We start from the raw sequence: 15,949 nt of genomic DNA, 5'->3' as shown, positions 1-15,949 counted from the left end.
CGTAGTTAACAGCAAAGAGGAAACGTCTTTGTTAGGCGCTAACGAGAGCGAACGTACCTTAGGTTTGAAATGGAATCACAAGCGTGACACCTTAGGTTTCAACGTGAACTTTCGTAATACGCCCGAAGACGTACTTAACGGTCAGAAATTACCTACAAAGCGACAGGTAACGAGTAGCGCGATGTCAATATTCGATCCGATCGGTTACGTAAGCCCCATATCCGTCTTAGGCAAGGCGTTAATGCAAGAGATATGGAGGACCGGAATCGGTTGGGACTCGCCTATACCCGTCTCACTCGCACCCGCGTGGCGATCGTTCATCGAAAACGTACAGCAATTACGGGACTTAGAAATTCCGCGACACGTGCCCGCATTTAATAGGGAGGCATATATGCATGTTTTTTGCGACGCAAGCGAAAAAATATATGCCGCGGCCGTGTATCTGGTTAGCGTCAACCCCGAGGGGATTAGAACTTCCGCGTTAGTAGCCGCTAAGGCCCGCGTTTCGCCTCTCCGGGTAGTGAGCATTCCGAGAATGGAATTGCAGAGCTGCGTACTAGCCACGAGATTAGCGGAAACCATAGTCAAGGAGTCAGATTACGTAGTAAAGGAAAAGTTTTTTTGGTCTGACTCTAAAACGGCGCTCACGTGGATACGTGCGGACCCACGTAGGTATAAAACGTTCGTGGCACATAGGTTGGCAGAAATAGAGAACACTACCACCCCCGCCAACTGGCGCTGGGTGCCTAGTGCAGCCAACGTGGCTGACGACGCGACCCGCGGAATACCTGCGCAATTTGGAGTGAACCACCGGTGGTTCATAGGGCCCGATTTTATACGTAAACCCGAAGAGCATTGGCCGACCGAGAAAACGCCCACGCCCGTCGCCGATACGGGCGAAGAGCGCGTTAGCAAACTCGTATGCTCAGTAGGTGTCGCGAAAAATAAGTTTGAGTACCTACCGGAAGTAGGTAGATTTTCAAAGTTCGTACGACTAGTTCGCGCCACCGCTAGGGTTCTGGTTGCCGCCGAGGCTTTTAAAGCCTCATTGCTATCCCAGAAAACAGACACAGAAATGAACAAAGGGCATGTAAATCTAGCAGAAATTTTGCTAATTCGCCGGAGTCAGCATGCTGCCTTTCCAGAGGAGATTAAACTACTGGAAACTGGGCGGCCTCTACCGAAGAAGTCTCCGCTGCATAAGATAGCAATACGACTGGATAAGAACGGAGTCATCGTGCTGAACGCCAGAATAGACAAAGACGTGCACATACCCGTTCTGTACGCAAAAGAAGATTTTGTCAAACTGCTGATATATCATTTCCATGCGCTCTTCGACCACGGTAACCACGCAACCGTAATCAACGAATTAAAGCAGAGATATTTTATCATCGGGCTGCGCGGTAATATTCGCTATATAGCGAACAAGTGCCAATGGTGTCGGACCTATAAAGGAACCACACTCAAGGTTCCTGTAGGCGACCTCCCGCCAGAGAGGCTCCAGGCGAATCAACCGCCATTTACCGCCACAGCCGTAGACCTGTTTGGCCCTATGCAAATCACGATAGGCCGTCGCCGCGAAAAGAGATGGGGTGTATTATACACATGCCTCACGACACGCGCTGTGCACTTAGAGCTTGCCGCCTCACTTTCGGCATCCTCTATGATACTCTCCTTGCGCAGAATGATAGCGCGACGCGGCACGCCCACGGTTCTATACTCTGACAACGCCACCAACTTTTACGGCGCAGAGCGAGAACTGGCAGAGGCCAAGAAGACGCTGCCCGACAACTTAAAGCCATTTTTGATCGAGCGAGCCATAACCTGGAAAAAGATACCGCCCGGCAACCCTTCCGCCGGCGGCGCATGGGAACGGCTCGTAGGCAGCGTGAAAAGGTCACTAAAAGTAACACTCAAAGAGAGAGCACCTCATGAAGAAGTGCTGCACACATTGCTGCTGGAAGCCGAGCACATAGTGAACTCTCGACCGTTGACGCCAGTAAATCCAGACTTAGACAGTGAAGCCCTGACGCCAAACCATTTTCTCATCGGTCGATCAAGCTCCATGTCACCACTGGGCGTCTTCACAGATGCAACTATGACACTCTCGTCATGGAAGACAGCGCAGACCTTAGCCGACCATTTTTGGAGGCGCTGGCAGAAGGAATACCGACCCAGCCTCCTCCCTCGGCCCGGTGCTCATCAGAACGCGAAGAAACTACATATAGGCGACGTAGTCATAGTCGCGGACAGCTCCATGCCAAGAGGAACATGGCCTAGAGGCGTAATCGCACAACTCTTTCCCGGCCCTGATGGCCACGTAAGAGTAGCCATTGTTCGCACCCGCGCAGGTGACGTCCGTCGCCCAGTTTCCAGGCTTATACATATACACTCCTCACATACAGACGGTGTTGACACACGTGGGGGAGATTGTCGTGTATAGCTAGTTTATAATCATTCATGTTTAGTTTTAAGCGTTCCATATGTTACTAATCTATTTTGTGTGTTTATTTTTTATAATTACTTATTGTACAACTTGGCTATTTTTTACGTTTTATTATGTCACGTGTTAGATAATAAGTCTTTATTGTTCCCCAATTAAATATATCCTCTTTTTCCCTAATTTTGTAACATGATTATATTTACTGTACTGTGATTGGCTCAATAAAGAAAATACTTACTCTGCACGTAACACCCACGCCTTGAGTAGGCGTGGCCTAGAGTACCTACGGTGGGGGTGCGCTGAGCGCGCCTATATATACGCGCCCACCCTGGGAGCTCACTCACTCATCTACAAGCATCAACAGAGGCACCAGCCTCCCAACACTCTCCAAAGTTTTCTTTAAACCTACAAATGTGTTTTCATTGAACACCCTACATATTCCCGGTAATGGTGCGGTAACCGGAGGTAACAGCAGCCAGCGAGCCAGCCAGCGTGTTCCAGCCTGCGTGAACGTGTCCTGACTTCGGAATCTGCGAGCCCCACAGTAACTACGCTCGACAAGGATAATATTAGTCAATAACTCTTTTTATGTAAAATTGTATTTCAATATATCTTACAACTTCATATTTAAATATGTAGTATGTACCTACCTAAATCCTTGCGTCAGTTAAACGCATTTGAAATTATAATAATAAAACAGCCTTTGCCTAAATTATAGTTCGTTTTTTTTAGCATTAGAAATAAGGTAAACAATCACATCAAGATTGTTTACCTTTGTCTTTTAATTGAAAAACACATTTTAAAAATAAGTTACGGCAAATATGTAACAATTATGAATCTAATACGATCATTTATATTCTTCTGCTTTCATAAGTAATCGTTTTTGATTTACAAAAAGCGTTTTTCAATTAAAAGACCTGTAAAGATCGCTTACCTTCTTGCATGTTCTTTCTAATGCTAAAAAAAACGAATTATAGACAAATGCTTTTGTATATTGCCTTGATTATGAATTGAAAATATGCAACACGTAAGGTTCAAAAGGCACTTTACCTTGCAACCAATCGTATGAGATTTTTATACATTGCGCCATTTCAGAGATTTATGGCAAGTTCTGTGGAACACGATTTAATAAGGTCTGTGGAGCTCTTAAGTTTAAAACCGTACATAGGCAAGAAACCATAAGAATTATTAAACCTTATTCAAATGACATAATGTTTAAGAAGCAAGTATCTACTGTTGCCATTAGGGATCATCCATTAATTACGTCACACGAATTTCTAGGTTTTTTGACCCCTCCCCCCTCCTTGTCACACTTGGTCACATTTTACAAATCCCTCCCCACCTGGTGTGACGTCACATTTTAGGCAATTTTGTTTTCAACGAAATCGGCAATACTAACTGGGCATTATTTTTTTAGTAAAAAAATATTTTTGGTAAAAGTAATATTAGTAATTTTATAACATAAAACCAATTAGGAACGAAAATTACCTACATCCAAAACCTCATTATTTAATGTACCTACAGCGAATAAAAAAATATAAATTAATTTTCGGTTACAGATGAATAGTGATGAAGTTAAAGTGGCGTCACAATGTTTGTGACTCCCCCCTCCCCCATGTCACAACATGTCACATTTTCTTGACCCCCTCCCACCCCCTAGACGTGTGACGTAATTAATAGATGACCTCTTAGGCATAGCACGAGTGCGCCGTGACGGTATTTGCGCGAAATAGACTACACGTCTTTTTCTAAATGTTAAAAAGATAGGTAGTCTATCTCGCACGCGTCATATTGTCGTGGCGCACTTCTACTATGCAGTGTAAATAGGATTTGAGAGTGAGGTATGTTTACATTGCATATACTTACTTATCACATGTGCGCGAAAACGGAGGTCAACACGCTAGTTATTGTTTACTATGTTACATCAGCGTGTAACAAGGGAATAAGCAATATGATAACATGTTAATAATGGTAACTTGTCAATCAGTTATTGTCGGTATTTCCTGTCGAAGTATATACTTATATTACGAGCCTTTGCCTTTTTTTTGCCTTTGTTGTATTTAATTGACTCTGTAACTGTGTTTCTCGTGTTTATATTTCTATGTACAATAAAGTAAATACACACATACATTTTTTTTTTCGAGTCTATAAGGTGCCCCACTGCTGGGCAAAGGCCTCCCCGCTAGACTTCCAATCCTCCCGATAAGTGCAAAAGACGTAAATTAAAGTGGATAATGTTTGTGACTCCTTTGTATTATTTTTGGGTGTTGGAAGTACGTCTACGAACATCTCTGTTAGTTAGTCGTGTAATCAAATGCTTGGACCTATACAATCTAACGGCACAGCTGTTTTATTTTATCATTACATTTCGCATAACATACTTATGATTAGAAAATAGCTGATAAGTCTTTGTTCGTATCTAAACCCAAATAGCTTATCGGACTTCTAATCTATTCTCAAATATTAAGAATGAATTATTTTGAATACCTTGACAGCGGTCCCTATTAAGCAAACTACTTATTACGTTTGTAATCTTATAACTTTAAACCACAAATTCTTGTATGCAGGTACTCACCCCCGTAGACTCTAGGTTTCGGCACGATCGTAACTGATGTTGATGGGGACGATTGTGATGTCGCTTACTCCACGTGAACCACAGCATTAGGCTCATTGTAATACGGACTGAAATCGTACTCACCCCGGTCGATTCTTTAGGTTTGGGCACGCCCAGATGCTCGGAGGCGAACAGGCCGTGCTCCATGAGGCGGTCGTAACTGATGTTGATGGGGACGATCTTGATGTCGCTTACTCCACGCGAACCACAGCATTAGGCTCATTGTAATACGGACTATAATCGTACTCACCCCGGTGGATTCTTTAGGTTTCGGCACGCCCAGATGCTCGTAGGCGAACAGTCCGTGCTTCATGAGGCGGTCGTAACTGATGTTGATGGGGACGATCTTGATGTCGCTTACTCCACGCGAACCACAGCATTAGACTCATTGTAATACGGACTATAATCGTACTCACCCCGGTCGATTCTTTAGGTTTCGGCACGCCCAGATGCTCGTAGGCGAACAGCGCGTGCTCCATGAGGCGGTCGTAACTGATGTTGATGGGGACGATTGTGATGTCGCTTACTTCACGCGAACCACAGCATTAGGCTCATTGTAATACGGACTATAATCGTACTCACCCCGGTGGATTCTTTAGGTTTCGGCACGCCCAGATGCTCGTAGGCGAACAGCGCGTGCTCCATGAGGCGGTCGTAACTGATGTTGATGGGGACGATCTTGATGTCGCTTACTCCACGCGAACCACAGCATTAGACTCATTGTAATGCGGACTATAATCGTACTCACCCCGGTCGATTCTTTAGGTTTCGGCACGCCCAGATGCTCGTAGGCGAACAGTCCGTGCTCCATGAGGCGGTCGTAACTGATGTTGATGGGGACGATTGTGATGTCGCTTACTTCCCGAGCAAACCATGGCACCAGGCTCATTGACAGCATACCTGATGAAATATTTATTATCATTATACGTAATTCAAATTCATTGTTATTGATTTACCTAATTAATCCTATAGGTTAGGCCCTAACCTTAGGGCAATGGGTATGTCGCAGTCAAGTGTGAACTGGTCAAAAGAACTTTTAACCGACAAAAACAGGCAAAACTGCTTTTGACTGAGCATGTTGGTCAAAAGTAGTTTTACCTGAAAATCATTGGTTAATAGTAATTGTGACTGTTACTATCAGTCAAAAGTACTCGCAGAGATAGGTAGGTTAGGGTTATTTATTTTTGCTACGCCCTAAAAACGAAACTGCTGCCAGAAATAGGTATGATTTTCAGGTAAAACTACTTTTGACCAACATGCTCAGTCAAAAGCAGTTTTGCCTGTTTTTGTCGGTTAAAAGTTCTTTTGACCAGTTCACACTTTTGACTGCGACAGGTACATGTTATGGGTAATTGCTTCCGGCACAGATTCCGGTCTCTGCATCTAGTAGTGGGGCACATCTGGTAGCTCGGGACCAACCCACTCCTCGCCCCTCGCACCCCGCACGATTGCCCTGTCTAGATGGCTTCGTCGAATGAGGAGGAAAGTTTCCATGGGTGGAGCCGAATCTTTTAGATTTGTTACAACTTACAATCAAAATCAAAACATATCTACTCAATTCCTCACCATATTTAGGAGGCAAGCTTTTATTGCTCCTGCTCCTCGTCCCTTCGAGGAAGAACTCGATGGGTGAGCAGTGTTTCGCCACCAACGTCCGCACGTATTGCTTAAGCGTGGCGGCGTAGAGGGGAGCCCCCACCAGCGTGCGGCGGATGTAGAACGCGCACGTCTCGCGCATGCGCCGCCCCACCACCGCCATGGAGTAGAAGTCTGGTCAAATTAAATAAAATTTAAAATAAATTCCAGACAAGTGAGAGTCGGACTGGTCGGAATACAGCCTGGTAACAGACAGATAGACGGACAGACGTACAGTGGAAGTGAAGTCTTAGTAATAGGGTCCCGTTTTTACCCTTTGGGTAATACGGAACCCTAAAAATATATTGTTGTTTCAAGCAAAAGGGAGCAAAGATAAGGTAGATTTGACCAAAGTATTTTGTCCAAAGTAGTCCATTTAAACATGGTCGCGCGGGTTCGTACTTGGTGCAAAGGTTGGTCATCGACTCATCAGCTCATCACCATAGAACGTGGTTAGGCGGCAAGTGTGATGGGCACCTTTGCACTCAGTACAGCTCGCGGTGATCTTTTCGAATAGCATGTAGTTTATTTAAATTAATTTATATGTATATGATATATTTAAATTTTATTTTTATGATTGTTTATACCATTAATTTTACTTTAAACATTAAATATAAATAAAACTAACAACAGGACTAAATAACATGGCAAATTTACATAAAATTATAATACAAAATCAGTTTTAATAATTTTACGGTTTTACACAAGACTACGCACAGACATATCTTACATACCTACTATGAAATACGTAGGTACAACATGATTCGGAGATGACGAGTGAGAGAGAGGTATGGAAGAAAAAGACATGCTGCGGCGACCGCAAACGAGTGGGATAAGGGCAAGGGAATGATGAACATGATTCGTAGAACCTGGGCCTCCATTTTTAAGCACTAAGAAGCACTCTTAGTGTTTAAAAATGAAGACCTGATTATGGTATTATCTATCTATCTAAGACCTTTAAACGAGTAATTTCTTGTTTATTGATATATATTTCGGGGATCTCGGAAACGGCTCTAACGATTTCGATGAAATTTGCTATATGGGGGTTTTCGGGGGCGATAAATCGATCTAGGTAGGACTTATCTCTGGGAAAACGCGCATTTTTGAGTTATTATATGTTTTCCGAGCCGAGCTCGGTCTCCCAGATATGAGTATTAATATGAGTTATACAGTTTATATTCCATTACAAATTGGGTCAATGTTGTCCTTTAGGCAGACAAAACATCCTCCAGACTGAGCATAGTCGCGCTACCCCCTCTGCCACGCATACGGGAATTTTACTCCATCCATGTTCGAGTCGAAAGTGTATTTGTGTGACGTCCGTGTCTTTGAACGGACCAATCACGGCACGGGACTTCGCTCACCTCGTCCGGCGCACCCCCGCATTTTTGGTATCATCGGTTGCATAAAATAATTGCTCTAAACTCGGTCTAGAGGACACACCTAATGATCTTTCATTAGGTGTGTCTTACCTAAACATAGAATAGGAATCCTCTAGACCGATAGACATTACTTGACAGCTAATTTGACTCTGCAAACAATAAATTTAGTTGTTTTATGTCCCAATAAATAATTACCCGACAGCAAAAACAATAGTTGTTAAGTGACTGTTTACTACTTGTTAACTAAACAATTAGATAAGTAGGTAATATGGTAATATGTACCATATGAATGAATCATATAGGTATTTGGCGTTAACATATTTACGTGAGCCTTGCGTGTTTGCGATGTCATATTATAACTTTTCATAGTCAAGGTGAACCGTTGAATTATGAATGCATATTATTTTTAATGCAAAATGTAACTTGCCGTGTATTGACCTGTTTATCTTTGTTGATCACTAGGTATTCAACCTGCTATTTCTTACGATTATATTCGTTTTATTTATATGATATTTTCGCAGCGTTAAAAGGTATATTTCATTTTATAAAATATAAAGGTGGTACTTATGTATATTTTTCTTTTACGTTAGGTAAAATATATTTAAAATGAAATTGTTTGCGTCAAGCGAATAGGCATGTACTCGTATGTAACCTATACTTGATTTAAAGTTCTATTTATTATCTAGACACGCGGCAGCGTGTCAAGCCAAGTTCAAGCAAAGGAACTGGCTAGCCAGCGCCAAGTGTAATATTACACGAACCACTTGGTGCCACTTTTGACCCTTCTATAACTCAAAACATCTTTAACGTAAACACATAAAACTACGTGTGTTTAATTATATCCATAAGGACATCTAGAAGCCCAAATTTTATGAAGCTAGCTCAAACGGTTATAAAGATATGAAGGTCAAAAAGTCGTAAATTTTAAGACTGACTGACATACCTATAGTACCTAAACCTAACCTACTTCCAGGTGACCCAGAAGGATGAAATTTGGAATCCAGCTCAGTTATTGTGTGAAAGCGTAGGAAAAAATCTAAAAATTAAAAAAAGTTATAAAATAGGGGGGGTCCCCATACAAAAAAAACATTTTATATTGTGACTGACATATAAGTACCTAAACCTAACCTACTTCCAGATGACCTAGAAGGATGAAATTTGGAATCCAGCTCAGTTATGGTGTGAAAGCGTAGGAAAAAATCTAGAAATTAAAAAAAGTTATAAAATAGGGGGGGTCCCCATACAAAAAAAACATTTTTTATTGTGACTGACATAGAAGTACCTAAACCTAACCTACTTCCAGATGACCTAGAAGGATGAAATTTGGAATCCAGCTCGGTTATTGTGTGTAAGCGTAGGAAAAAATCTAAAAACAAAAAAAAGTTAATAAATAGGGGGGTTCCCATACAAATTTCTTTTTTATTGTGACTGGCATATAGTACCTAAACCTAACCTACTTCCAGATGACCTAGAAGGATGAAATTTGGTATCCAGCTCGGTAATTGTGTGTAAGCGTAGGAAAAAATCTAAAAATAAAAAAGTTAAAAAATAGGGGGGGTCCCCATACAAAAAACCTGTAATACGCGCTAAACAACCGGCCAACGGTGTGTCGTTGGCGGCGCGCGGCACCACATAATTAATACAAAGAACAGAAGTAAAAAACATGCAGCGGAAACACAAGAAAAAACATTAAATCTCAATACCTGCCTAGTTTTCTTTACAAAAAGTATTGATATCCCATCAAAAACATAAATGTAAAAAAGGAGAGCCAAGTTCAATACAAAAATTATGCTTGGCTGTGGGGTTCGCCGCAAAAAGAATGGAGACTTGAATGAGTGCCAAGTTCTATGCAAAATCCAAATATGTATTTATAGGAACAAAATAACATTATAAACAAGTATTAAACTCTATTTCTTTGCTTTATTGGATACCTATAACAATTGCTGTTATTTAAAAAAAATGTGAGATCTTAAAGTAGGTTAGATTTGGCGTGGCCAGTTTTTATCAGAATTATTTTAGTCGTATGGCATGCACAAAGAAGGACAATCAGAGTATGGCCTTGAGGTCGCTAAGCCAGACAACCAACTCAGGCGTGACTGAGTTCAAATCTTCAGGTGGTCCAGAGTACGAGTGAAGGGGACAGCGTTGGAATATATGGTCAGTGGTCTGCTCTTCCTGCCCGCATTCGCAGAGTGGAGAATCTTTCCAACCCCATTTGTGTGTTAGAGAATTACAGCGACCATGCCCGGTTCTTAGCCTATTTAGGCGACACCAAAGTTTGCGAGGGAGGTCAAACCCTTTTGGTTTTTTTGTCGGGTCGATTAAATGGGCGGCCTGCCCTGTTGTAGCAGGAGGCCATTCCGCTTTCCACCGGTCTGAGATATTGAAGTTGTTCAGAGTCTGGGCAGCAGAACACGGTGGGTTACGGGATTTTAATCGCTGGGGAGTTGGATGGCAGAACTCGTTATGAACTGGCAGCACGGGATTTTTAACGATCTTCTCGGTTTCCCTCTTCAGAGCCTGTAGTCTTCGGAGATGAGGTGGAGCAATATGACTTAATGCCGGTAGCCAGTGGATAGGCGTTGATCGAATGGTGCCAGAAATGTAGCGCATAGTCTCGTTTAGCTTAACGTCTACTTTGTGGGTATGTGTGCTTCCAAGCCAAACCGGAGCGCAATATTCAGCCGCCGAGTAGACAAGCGCAAGGCTTGAGGTGCGTAAACAGTCAGCAGAAGCTCCCCAACTGGTACCGCAAAGTTTGTGTAGAAGATTGTTCCTCGTCGCGATCTTCTGCGAGACATTTGATAGGTGAGTCTTATATGTTAGGGATCTATCCAGAGTGACTCCCAGATATTTCGGACAGGGATTGTACTTTAGGGCTTCACCATTCATGTAGACTGCTGGTTGGTAGTCTGCTAGTTGGTTGTTAAGATGGAAGCAAGACACCTCAGTCTTGCTCGTACTCGGCACAAGTCTCCACGCACTGAAATATGCGGCCATTGCTTTGAGATCCGAGGTCAGAATTTCGCCTCCAGATTCAAAGTCTTTACTCTGAGTCACGAGCGCGATATCATCGGCATATATAAACCTAGAAGAGACTGTACGCGGGAGGTCGGATATGTACAAGTTAAAAAGTATTGGTGCCAAGACAGAGCCCTGAGGGAGGCCATTGTTGAGCTTACGTTTCCGGCTCTTCCTGTTGCCCAAGAAAACTTCAAAAACCCTTTCTGTTAGCATATTGGATACGAGGTCGACCACTTCTTTACTTGGTATTACTGCTAGCATCTTGTGGATTAAACCTTCTCTCCAAACTGTGTCATAGGCAGCCGTGAGATCGATGAACACCGCGCTAGACTTGAGACGTTTTTGGAATCCGGCTTCTATGTGGTTGGTGAGTGACAAAACTTGATCAACACAGCTCCTGTTCTTTCGGAAGCCAGCCTGCTTCAGCATCAGAATTACAAAATATATATGTTGAATAACTTTATAAAATCACTGATGTAATGAAAACTGGCCAAGTCAAATCTAACCTGCTTTAAGATCTCGCATTTTTTTTAAATAACAGCAATTGTTATAGGTATCCAATAAAGCAAAGAAATAGAGTTTAATACTTGTTTATAATGTTATTTTGTTCCTATAAATACATATTTGGATTTTGCATAGAACTTGGCACTCATTTAAATCTCCATTCTTTTTGCGGCGAACCCCACAGCCAAGCATAATTTTTGTATTGAACTTGGCTCTCCTTTTTTACATTTATGTTTTTGATGGGATTAATATCACAAGAACGGTTGCAGTAATACTTATACCAATAACACTTGCTACTACTTAAAATACAAGTTATACAATTATATCAATAGAATTTAAAAAAAAATTACCACATCATAACAACATTAAAAATTTTACAATTATAAGAATAAAATCTCACATTACAAGATATCTATAGATTTATCTCGTAGGCAAGTTTATATGCTGTAGTACCTACAGCAAACTTAAGCTTTAACTGCGAGATATAAGTTTCAATTTACTATACACATATTGATTAACCTTGCCCCAAACCGGAGGGCCTACCGCGAGCATCGAAAATCGAAATTTCGTTAGCTGCTTCTCTATCACTCTTGCATATTCGACCGAAAGAGAGGCAAATAAGTCGAGTCGTTCGCAGTTATAATAGCCCTGGGCGTTTAGGTGTAAAATACTAAAATGTCAACATTGAGGCGTGTACGCAACGCAATTGTTTACAAGGCTACTACTACGCGTAAACATTTACTTTTCTCTGCTAGGTATGTCGCAATTCTTATCGTTTATCGTACTTTGAACTATTAGCTCCGTGAATAACTGAGGGTCTACCGCGAACCACGTTCGATGTGTTGCCTCCCTGTCACACGTCGTACGAATTTACAGTGCGACAGAGAGGCAACACATCGAACGTGGTTCGCGGTAGGCCCTCTGTAAGCCCTTCCTTCGTGGGTGTGGGACATATTGCTTATTTGACAGTCAGCAGCTGTCAAACGGTACGAAGATATCGTCCCATGAAAGTTCATATTTCACCACGTCGTGCGTTGGCGTCGCTTGTATTTCTCCCACCACCAACTTCGCTTCGGAAAGCTAATTAGGTTGGTATTCCACCTGTCCAATTTCTTGGTCTCACTCTCTTACTAAGCAAAATGTGAGATGTAATGTGTATACATTGGACAAAGAAATTGTAATACCGAATAAAGGCCTGTCCAGACGCGGACAATCTTTCGCCAATTTGACTAAATTGTCTGGTCAAGTCAGGCCGTGCGGACGCAAACGCCAATTTGGCTCGCAGAATTCAACCGCCGATTATGACCGATATTACCGATAAAAAGGTGTGCGGACGCAAGAATACCAATTTTTGACGCTACTATTCGCGATTGGGGGCATTTTTTTTAATTTAGAGCGCTCAAATATCAGCATAAATTTAAAATTGGTGAAAGTGGCCAAATTAGCGTTTGCGTCCGCACCGCTTGATTTGATCGGACAGTTTAATCAGATTGGCGAAAAATTGTTCTCGTCTGGACAGGCCCTTAGGTACATATTATTTTACTTATGTCATAACAACTTGCGAGAAGAAGGCTGAACTTTACACGTGTACCTAATAGTTTACGTAATACACAAAAATGATAATGGGTGTACTTAGAAAAATACTGTGAAGCATTAATGTCAAATAGAAAATGTACACAATATAGCCGGCTTATAATATACGGATGCTAGTTTGTTAGTACCTATTGTTAGTTCATTCATTATTTACTATAGCAATTCTTTAATAACGTAGTGCAAACGTCATTGAGAAGTGGTTCAACCAGTCTTCGCTATTATAGCCTTTATTAATAACGAACTAAAGTCTATAACAGAATGATTACAATAATGCAACTGTTTACTAGAAGCTTGTGTCAAGGCTTACATTGTTGTCATAAACAATATTTGTATATGTTGTATTGTATGATTGTAAAAGTGATCTAAATATTTTAAACTCAAGGGCATGTCGGGCTATGCTCAGTCTAAGGTTCCGCAGTTACTCATTCGTTACAATAGGCAGCCTTAAGAGGGAGCTATTAGTTGATATTGTGCACATAACAATCTAGGTATTTCAAAAAGAAGTACCCATCCCTGCAGCGACGGCGGGGAAGTCGACATCATAGTGGTAGCACAGGTATGTCATCACGCAGAAGTTTGCGTAGCTGCGGTGTGTCGGCAGGAAGAGCACTGGGTTTGATCCCATCACCTCTTTAAAAAGACTTACCCATCCCTGCAGCGACGGCGGGGAAGTCGATATCATAGTGGTAGCACAGGTATGTCATCACGCAGAAGTCTGCGTAGCTGCGGTATGTCGGCAGGAAGAGCACCGGGTTTGATCCCATCACCTCTTTAAAAAGACGTACCCATTCCTGCAGCGACGGCGGGGAAGTCGATATCATAGTGGTAGCACAGGTATGTCATCACGCAGAAGTCTGCGTAGCTGCGGTGTGTCGGCAGGAAGAGCACCGGGTTTGATCCCATCACCTCTTTGAGCTGAAATTAATGTCAATGTCAGTTACTGCTGTCTGCAAATAAATCTTGAACCAAAATTGCCTTCTGATAACCAGGTTTTTAAATTTGCCAGCTTAAATTTAACACATCCAGTGGCATCGTCAAATACACGCTACTATGAAAAGAGGACCAGCCTAGTGGGTCCATGGCAGTGAATGTGATAACTCTGTCATGGCTCCTCTACACGATGGGCCAATACCGGCCTCTCCAAGGGACGCAGCCATGCGGTAGAATGAGATAGCAATATTACTTGCTCCCTCTAACGCATAAATGTGTCCCTTGGAGTGGCCGACGTTGGCCTATAGTGTAGAGGAGCCATCAAGTTGACAAAGAGTCAAATGTTAATTGGGGCCTATTTTGTACTACGTGTAGGACGCCGGTTGTTAGGAGGATAGGAGGAGAGCTATATTATTATGAATTTAATCATAATACTTTTATATATTTAGTTTGTTAGGTATGTTAAAAAACCTTATTTTTATAAATTTTCAGGCTGATTTTGTAAAAATTTTAAAACCATCATAAAAAAAAAAAACATGTTTTTTTTTGTTATGATAAGTTTTGCAAATCCTTTGTACTTTGTACAGAAAGAGTCACAATGGAAAAATCATTTCATAAATGATAACATGTATCTCTGAAACCAGATTTATTCACACAATATAGTCTCAGAATAATCTGTATTCCTAAACTAACCTACAACAAAGAAAAACAAATAAACAATAACTTGAATAAGCAATAATTTTAGACTGAAAATTTAATTAGGAATACAATGTTTAAATTCTTTGGTTTATTTTTTAATTATTTGTGACGTTTTCAACCAAAAGGTACCACATTGTTGGTGGTCGATAAGGTTGATTTTAAATTGAAGCTATATGGAAATAGCGCCTTATTGACAACTGACAATAAGGTCCCTTTTCGTTGAGAATGACTCATTTATGACTAAGCAAGCAGACAAATAGCCTGATGGTAAGCTATTACCATCGCCCATGGACACCTACAACACCAGAGTGTTGTCAGCCTTTTATAGCTAATAATAATAATAAATCAGCCTCTATACATCCCACTGCTGGGCACAGGCCTCTCATGCGCGAGAGGGCTTGGGCTATAGTCCCCACGCTAGCCCAATGCGGATTGGAGACTTCACATACACCTCTGAATTTCTTCACATATGTACTCAGGTTTCCTCACAATGTTATATAGCTAACTCACCTTTAATACTGAAGGTTCATTGACATAGATCCCGATCTTCATCATGAAGGCGATCTTGAGGAACACTATCCCCATCCAGCGGATCACATGCAGCTTCTTCTCCAGCCCCATCTCTTCCAGGTATTGGACTACTTCTTCTTTTAACTTCTCTTTTGGAACACCCATTCCCAGGCTTTCCTGGAATTTGAAAAATGACTGAGAATGCTATTGGCATCTTAGGGCCACCCCACACTAGTGCCTTTTAAGAATCGCCGTCTAGTCAGTGCTATGGAAAATGGCCCTGCACAGTTGCGCCAACGTTGCGTCTAGCAGCAGCCAAAGAGTTGAGTAGACACCAACGCTCGGGAAACACTAATGTGGGATGGCCTTTATAGGGAAACTCTTCCAATTGATATGGTAACCATCCGTCCAAGTTTACCCAGACTTATCCTTGAGTTTTGAATGAGAACAATTCCAACAAAAAAATGGATTAAAAATGTTTTTTGAGTTCAGTGCATGAAGAATTAACCCTCTGTCTGGAAACTATTACAGAGCTTTTTTGTAAAGTAAGACAATCCTTTTTTGTTGATATCTATATAAATAATGCCTTAGTTATCCAGTATTTTTATTATTGGC

At 41.7% G+C, this 15,949-nt stretch overlaps 1 protein-coding gene across 1 annotated transcript in view; it reads right to left on the bottom strand.

The window, feature by feature from the left end:
• LOC134673213 (dihydroxyacetone phosphate acyltransferase) overlaps positions 1 to 15,949 on the bottom strand; it is a 36,196-nt gene that overhangs the window by 19,550 nt on the left and 697 nt on the right. Inside the window, exons 2-5 of the mRNA XM_063531162.1 lie at positions 15,335 to 15,511; positions 13,981 to 14,110; positions 6,624 to 6,827; positions 5,806 to 5,957 (exon numbers count right to left, since the gene is read on the bottom strand). Coding sequence (XP_063387232.1) covers positions 5,806 to 5,957; positions 6,624 to 6,827; positions 13,981 to 14,110; positions 15,335 to 15,511 — 663 coding nt within the window. The remainder of the gene's footprint in view (positions 1 to 5,805; positions 5,958 to 6,623; positions 6,828 to 13,980; positions 14,111 to 15,334; positions 15,512 to 15,949) is intronic.

Source organism: Cydia fagiglandana, chromosome 18 (assembly GCF_963556715.1).
Source record: "Cydia fagiglandana chromosome 18, ilCydFagi1.1, whole genome shotgun sequence".
Taxonomy (NCBI): Eukaryota; Metazoa; Arthropoda; class Insecta; order Lepidoptera; family Tortricidae; genus Cydia; species Cydia fagiglandana.
The sequence above is the reverse complement of the archived record's forward strand: the minus strand, read 5'-3'. Positions and strand labels throughout refer to the sequence as shown.